Source organism: Chaetura pelagica, unplaced genomic scaffold (genome assembly GCF_000747805.2).
Source record: "Chaetura pelagica isolate M959 unplaced genomic scaffold, ChaPel_1.0 scaffold963, whole genome shotgun sequence".
NCBI lineage: Eukaryota > Metazoa > Chordata > Aves > Apodiformes > Apodidae > Chaetura > Chaetura pelagica.
In genome coordinates, this window is record NW_009952705.1 from 793,294 (window position 1) to 800,325 (window position 7,032).

Genomic DNA, 7,032 nt, shown 5'->3' on the forward strand with positions numbered 1-7,032 from the left:
AACAAGAACAACCCCAAGTTCTTGGCTATCACCACCGACTGCCTTCAGCTCCTTGCCTATGGAAACCAGGAGAGCAAGGTGGGCCCAGTGCTGTCTGCAGTGCTGCCACCTCCAACCTCTCACAGGTGCAGCGTCCCCAAAGCACAGACTGTCCCAGTCTGGCCGGTAGTTCAGCTTGGCTGGGTTTCTCCTCCTGCTGCTCTGGGCAATGCCACTGTCTTTGTTCTTTGGCTGCTCCTCTCCTCCTACGCACTGGTTGTCCCAGCCTCACTCAGGTTCATCTCCTGGACCTGCTTGGATGTTGGCTGGGCAGGGGGCTGCCACCTGTCCTGCATGGGGTGAGAGTCCCCAGTGCACAGGGCTGGGGTGGCCAGAGGGATGGATGGGGTGACTGAAGCCCTCTTGTGTGCTGAGGGGTTGGACTTCCTGCTGGACCTGTATCCTGGCACGAGCTGGAGAAACCAGTAGTGGTCCCGGCAGCCCAGAGCTGCCACACATCCTGACCCTGGCCCTTCTGTCTTGCAGCTGATTATTTTGGCCAATGGAGGCCCCCAGGCCCTGGTGCAGATCATGCGCAGCTACAACTATGAGAAGCTGCTCTGGACCACCAGCCGGGTGCTCAAGGTGCTGTCAGTGTGTCCCAGCAACAAACCTGCTATCGTCGAGGCTGGTAAGAGGGCTGGGGGCTGTGGCAGAGCTGGGTCAAACTGGAGGGTGGTGGGGTCAGGATGATGCAGCCAAGGGTGTCATTGCACGGCCGGTGTGTGAGCCAGGCCCAGCAGGTGGAACTCCCTGCCTGTGGCTCCCCCCCCCCCCCCCCCGGCCAGCCTTGGGTCAAACGGGTGGTGGGGTCAGGATGATGCAGCCAAGGGTGTAATTGCACGGCCGGTGTGTGAGCCAGGCCCAGCAGGTGGAACTCCCTGCCTGTGGCTCGTTCCCTGCTCTGCAGGGCTGCTGAGGTGCTTTCCTGGCACTGTGCATGGCCAGGATCTGGCCTGGCTGGCTGGGAGCTGTCTTCCTGTGCCACATTAACTCCCCTAAGCCATGAGGTGCTGGAGACACCACTTGGGTGCTGCTGAGCCCACGCAGACCTGCTATTGCTCCCCTCTCCTCTCTGCTGGGGCAGCTTTGGGTGTCCAGGTGTTTATCTGAGCTGGTGTCATCTTCCTCTGCAGGTGGCATGCAGGCCTTGGGCAAGCACCTGACCAGCTCCAGCCCCAGGCTGGTCCAGAACTGTCTCTGGACCCTGCGAAACCTCTCTGACGTGGCTACCAAACAGGTGGGTCTGTGGGACCCCAAGTCCTGCTTCAGTGCAGCATTTTGGAGCGTGCTCTGTGCCAGCTCCCAGGCTGCCCCTCACCCTCTGTTTGGGCCAGACTGAATCCAAAGCACTGCCCTTGTGCCCTTTCCAGTCCCTGTGGGATGTGGCAGCACGTGTGCCTGGCATTGCAGGGGGCCTCTTCCTGCCCTTCCCATGCCAGGCAGCTGCCAGTGATCCTGCCGTGTCCCCAGTGGGCACTGAGGCCATCGTTGGTCACTCAGCACTCAGGGACCCCCAGATCCTGCCCTGGTGCTGGCTGCGTGTTTGGCAGCTTCCCCAGCACGGAGCTGCTGTTGGAGCTGCCATCAGAGCTGCCATCAGAGCTGCCATCGAGATGGTGGTGCCCGTGGGGCTGGTGGCAGCCGGAGCAAGGCTGACTCGGGGTTGCTCCCCAAGCCCTTTGCTACCTTCTGATGCCTTCCCCATCTGCCGGGACCGCCTCTCCCTGCAGATTAGCGCCTGATGCAGCCTGGAAACTATTTGGGCTGGCGTGGAACCCTGCCTGGCTCTGCGGATTGAGGGGGGGACGTGGCCATGGTGCCTTTAACTCCTTCCTGCCCTGCTGCTGGCTGCCGGCACAGCTGGGCCCAGGGTCACCCTGGGACCACTCAGGGAGCACTGGCCAGTGCATTGTTTGTACTTCCCAGCAGAGAAAAGCTGCTGGAGACTTTAAACTCTTAAGTAAAGCTGCACATGTTGGGAGAGCCTGTTGCTCACACTGTGCCAGCATCATGGACAAGCAGCCCTGGCTGGAGGGGACAGTGTGGGAGGCTGAGGGCTGCAGCCCAGCTGCAGGCTGAGCCCAGATCTGGCTGCAGGGAAGATGGTCCAACCTCCTGTCCTCTCTCTTGCAGGAGGGCCTGGATGGTGTCCTCAAGATATTGGTGAACCAGCTGAGCTCTGATGACGTGAATGTGCTGACCTGTGCCACCGGCACCCTCTCCAACCTGACCTGCAACAACAGCAAGAACAAGACCCTGGTGACACAGTCGAATGGGGTGGAAGCCCTGATCCACACCATCCTGCGGGCGGGTGACAAGGAGGACATCACCGAGCCAGCTGTCTGCGCTCTCCGGCACCTCACCAGCCGGCACCCCGAGGCTGAGATGGCACAGAACTCAGTGCGGCTCAACTACGGCATCCCTGCCATTGTCAAGCTCCTCAACCAGCCCAACCAGTGGCCACTGGTCAAGGTAAGGGGCTGGGGGGATGCTGGGGGCTAAAGGAAGCTGGTGGCTGGGCTCAAATGAGCTGGGTGCTGGCCCATGGTGGGACACGCTGATGCCATGCATGGAGCGATGGTGGGCTGCTGTTGCTGCAGCACTGCTCCCCCTGGGCCCTGTCCTTGATGGTGGCTAATGGAGGAAATGGCTCGTGCCAGCTGCTCGATGGAATCGATACTTGCCCCAGCCTCCCCGCAGGGGAGGGGGCTGGATCTGGTGTGGGAGGAAGCTGGAGGGGGACAGGCAGGGGGAAGGGGCCCAGCTGGTTGCTCCCATGGGAGCACATGCTGCTCCAGTTCATGGTCAAGACAAATCTCTCCTTCCCCTTCTCCTCTCCAGGCTACCATAGGCCTGATCCGCAACCTGGCCCTGTGCCCGGCCAACCATGCCCCGCTGCAGGAAGCTGCCGTCATCCCCCGCCTGGTGCAGCTGCTGGTCAAGGCTCACCAGGACGCCCAGCGGCACGTAGCAGCTGGCACACAGCAGCCCTACACGGTGAGTCCCGGCAACAGGGACTGCCAGGGCTGCCCCTCTGCCCTGCTCCTGGCACAGCCTGGCACCCCAAAAGGTGACCTGTCCCTGGGGGGTGGCCTGTGCCTACACTCAGGGTGGTTTTGCCCTGGTGTGGGGTGCCCTGCTTGAGTGCTTGTCCCTTGGCAGGATGGCGTGAAGATGGAGGAGATCGTGGAGGGGTGCACGGGGGCACTGCACATCCTGGCCCGGGACCCTATGAACCGCATGGAGATCTTCCGTCTCAACACCATCCCTCTCTTCGTGCAGGTCAGGGGCTGGGGGACGTGGGGGCACAGCCCTGCTCTGCTGGGGCCAGCGGTGCCAGCTGGTGGCATCCGGGCGTGTCAGAACACATCAGCAGCACAACAGCTCCTCGCTGGCTGCTTCACGTCCCTGCTGGTCTCTCCTGACAGCTCCTCTACTCGCCGGTGGAGAACATCCAGCGCGTGGCGGCCGGCGTGCTGTGCGAGCTGGCCCAGGACAAGGAGGCGGCCGATGCCATCGATGCCGAGGGGGCCTCAGCTCCGCTGATGGAGCTGCTGCACTCCAGGAATGAGGGAACAGGTGAGTGCCACTGCGCTGGGCCCTGTGCTGAGGCCTCCGCACCGCCTGGCATTGCGGCCCCTGCAGCCAGCCTGGGGCCGTCAGTGCCGCACGGCCCCGGGGGCTGAGGCTGCTGCCCTGCCCCTGCAGCCACCTACGCGGCCGCCGTGCTCTTCCGGATCTCGGAGGACAAGAACCCCGACTACAGGAAACGTGTCTCCGTGGAGCTCACCAACTCCCTCTTCAAGCACGACCCGGCAGCCTGGGAGGCGGTGAGCATCCTTCTGGGCATGGAGATGAGTTCTTTTCACCAGGGAGACTTGGGCCCCATCCTGTCTGCAGAAGCTGCTGCTGTCTCCAGGCAGAGCTCAGACAGGAGTGACCAGCAAACCAGGGGAGGTGGGGGTGGGTGGGCTGTGGTCTTGGCTCTCTGGTAGCCCTGGGACCCTGGACAGGTCTTGGCACCCTGCAGCCCCTGAGCATTGTGCACATGTGAGCTTGAATCCTCTCGTCAATTGTGTCACTTTCTTCCCTAGGCTCAGAGCATGATCCCCATCAACGAGCCCTACTCAGATGGTGAGTACAGCACCAGCTCTTCTGCGGGGTCCCCCCATGGGCACTGCTCTGGTGAGGCAGAGGCCTCATCCCACCAAACCAGGCTGGTTTAAATCCTTTCTTGGGTGGCTGCAGCGAAGTGCCAGCCTGGCCTGCCGGGGGATGCTCAGTGGGTTGCTCAGCTCCCCAGGGAGCACAGGCAGCTGCTCCCTTGTCTGCTTGGGCCGGGTGGGTGGGTGGGTGGTCCTCGTGCACTGCCCTGGCTAGGGGGACCAGGAGGGTGGCTGAGGTCTGGAGAAGTCTCTGACTGGTGAGAGCTTAGGTTGCCATGTCATTTCCCTGCAGAGCTGGACCCCGGCTACCGCCCCATGTACTCTGGTGACATCCCCCTGGACCCCATGGACATGGATGGGGACTACCCCATGGACACCTACAGCGACGGCATCCGAGCGCCCTTCGCTGACCACATGCTGGCCTAACCCGCCCGCAGCCCCGCGCAGGTGAGCGGCCCGGGAACGGGGCTGGGGGGGCAGCTGGGGGGCAGGGCTGGCCAGGGGGTCCCTGCTGCTGCCCAGGGTCTGCATCCCCATCACCCCTTGGGCAGGGGAGGCCTGGGCTCCAGTCTCCTCCACTCCCTGGAGCAGTAACTGGAGCTCTCCCTGGCCACGTGCAGGTGTTTTCTCCGTACAGAAGAGGGTGGCCCCAGAGCTGAGTATTGTCAAGAAGGACTTGGGAGACAGAAGTGCCTGAGAAGACAAACTTCCATTCCCACAAAAGGTTTTATTCTTCAATTTATTTTCTTCACTGTGGGTCTGTGGAGAAGGTCCTTCCTCCTGGGACTGCTTCAAGCACCTACTGCCGTATCCAGCATCCAAGATACTGTTTCTGAAGCTTTAAAACACACAAACCCTGCACCGTTAGCGACCTTTCATTGGCAAAATAGTCTTTTCTATGAATATATATTACTTTTTTATTTTTAATATGGTGCCAATGGCTTTTGCCGTCTTTAAGTTTGTGCTTTCTAACTTCCCCACTATTTGTTCTGCGTGTTAGTGTTCTAGGAAAGGAATCTAACATGGGAAAACCCTTTGCTTTCTGCAAACTTGAACTTAATCAGGCCAATCCAGAGTCTGCTGAAACCAAAGGGTGTCGTGTCCCAGGACCTTTGGTTTAGCCATGGGAATGTCTGCGGTTTAACTCTTTCTGATCAGCCGCTGGGGAGCTGACTTTGTGTACTTGCTTGTCCTACCAGTACCCATAGAGGAGTGACTCCAGCATTAGGAACCGTGTCCTTGTACTGATCTCTGTTGCACATTTTAACCCATTTCCCTTCTTTTTGGTGAGTGGTGTGTTTCTGTCCCCTCCTCCCTTATCTAACACATTTTTTAAAGTGGCTCTAGAGCTGATGGTGGTTTAATGCTTCCATCAGAAAAGGGATGGGCAGTTACTGGATTGTGGTTCAGGAATGGAAGATTTTATTATTTCTGTAAGTTGTTTTTGTATAGACCAAAGCAAAGAATAAAATAACCCCCCCAGCCCCGTGCTGCCCTGAGCCTGTTCATCTGTTGGCTGGGGTGAAGGTGGCCGTGGCCCTCCTCGGGCCAAGTGTTGGTGCTTCCCTCCCATGGGGCAGGGTGGCCTCAGATGGGCTTGTTCCTGTGCTCTGCACCCACTGTGCCTGGCTGAGGGGGTGTCTGGGGGGGACAGCAGGCTGGGCCCTTCCCTGCACCTCTGAGATGATGGTTGGCAAGCCCAGCCACGGGCTCCTGGCCCTGCGGCACCGGCAGCTCCTGCCCATCCTGTGCCCCTCACCGTGCAGGGCTGTTAACGTGCTGGCTCTCTCCAGGCTTCTGTCTGCTCTGTCAGGAGGTAAAAACTGCCCGTTCTTATGATGTGTGTTCATTAGGCATCGTCACCACCATCTCTTTGCTTGCTTTAACGAGCTCTGGGAGATAAATGCAGTGGCTGAAAGCAAGCTCTGCTGATGGATGGATGGAGCCTGGATGGAGCTGTGAGAGGCCAGGTTAAAAAAAGTGATTTACTCAGTTAAACCAGGTTTGACTCCTTCCTCAGCCTGGCTTCATAGTGGGAACAGATGGCAGGAGGAAAAATTCTCCACTGAAACGGTAACTCTGACAGCTGAGCCCAGGGAGGGTGATGGGAAGTGGTGCTGGGCACCAGGAGGTGGAAACTCTCTGTTCACAAAGTTACCCACCAACTTCAGGGCTGCCCATCTGCTCCTCAGCCTCTTCAGCATGGAGATGAGGCCTGGGACAGCCACTGCTGGCAGCTGGTTGCTCCAGGCTTTCCCATGGCACCTCTTTGGGCAAGAAGGCACAGGCTGAGCCCAGGGGCAGGAGATGGCCTGCAGCAGTTCCATGCAGGGCAGGGGCTGGGCTGTGGGTTTTGCCCCACAGTCGATGTCAGGGAAGGCAACAGGCCCAGCCCATCTGCTACCAGCATGGGGACTTGGGGGGAACATGGTTAAAGGGAGCTGAGACCAAAGTTGCAGCCATTCCTGCGCACTTTCAGCATCAAACACCTCAGCTGTGCTGCGGAGGGGCAGGATGGAGCAAGGTGGGAGGTGGGTGGTCACCATGCACCAGCCCTGGCAGGACAAGGTTTGTGTGTCCATCATGGTGTGCCAGGGTCGGCCCTGAATGGTCCCAGTAGCAGCCTGGGCTGGGGCAGGAGTGAGCCAGGGTTGCTCCAGTGCTGTCCCTCCTGGGGACTGTCCTGCACTGAGCTCAGCCCCGTGGCCAGGCCCCGGTGTGTCAGGGACACAGCCACAGGGACACAGCCACGCTTCCTGCCAGGATCAGCAACGAGCAAAACAACAGCTGCTTTCCGGGCAGCCCTGGCAGGGCCGAGCGCCCT

General features: G+C 60.0%; 2 protein-coding genes across 2 annotated transcripts in view; both read left to right on the forward strand.

Annotated features, from left to right (window-relative positions):
* The window catches only part of JUP (junction plakoglobin), a 16,909-nt gene extending 12,275 nt beyond the window's left edge, over positions 1-4,634 (forward strand). The window contains exons 5-14 of the mRNA XM_009994204.1: positions 7-78; positions 526-670; positions 1,176-1,279; positions 2,176-2,514; positions 2,884-3,039; positions 3,205-3,324; positions 3,471-3,621; positions 3,751-3,872; positions 4,137-4,176; positions 4,501-4,634. Of these exons, the coding sequence (XP_009992506.1) occupies positions 7-78; positions 526-670; positions 1,176-1,279; positions 2,176-2,514; positions 2,884-3,039; positions 3,205-3,324; positions 3,471-3,621; positions 3,751-3,872; positions 4,137-4,176; positions 4,501-4,634 (1,383 nt within the window). The remainder of the gene's footprint in view (positions 1-6; positions 79-525; positions 671-1,175; positions 1,280-2,175; positions 2,515-2,883; positions 3,040-3,204; positions 3,325-3,470; positions 3,622-3,750; positions 3,873-4,136; positions 4,177-4,500) is intronic.
* A 2,118-nt stretch (positions 4,635-6,752) lies between these two features.
* Positions 6,753-7,032, forward strand: part of HAP1 (huntingtin-associated protein 1) — a 22,533-nt gene continuing 22,253 nt past the window's right edge. Inside the window, exon 1 of the mRNA XM_009994205.1 lies at positions 6,753-6,776. Within this exon, the coding sequence (XP_009992507.1) occupies positions 6,753-6,776 (24 nt within the window). The remainder of the gene's footprint in view (positions 6,777-7,032) is intronic.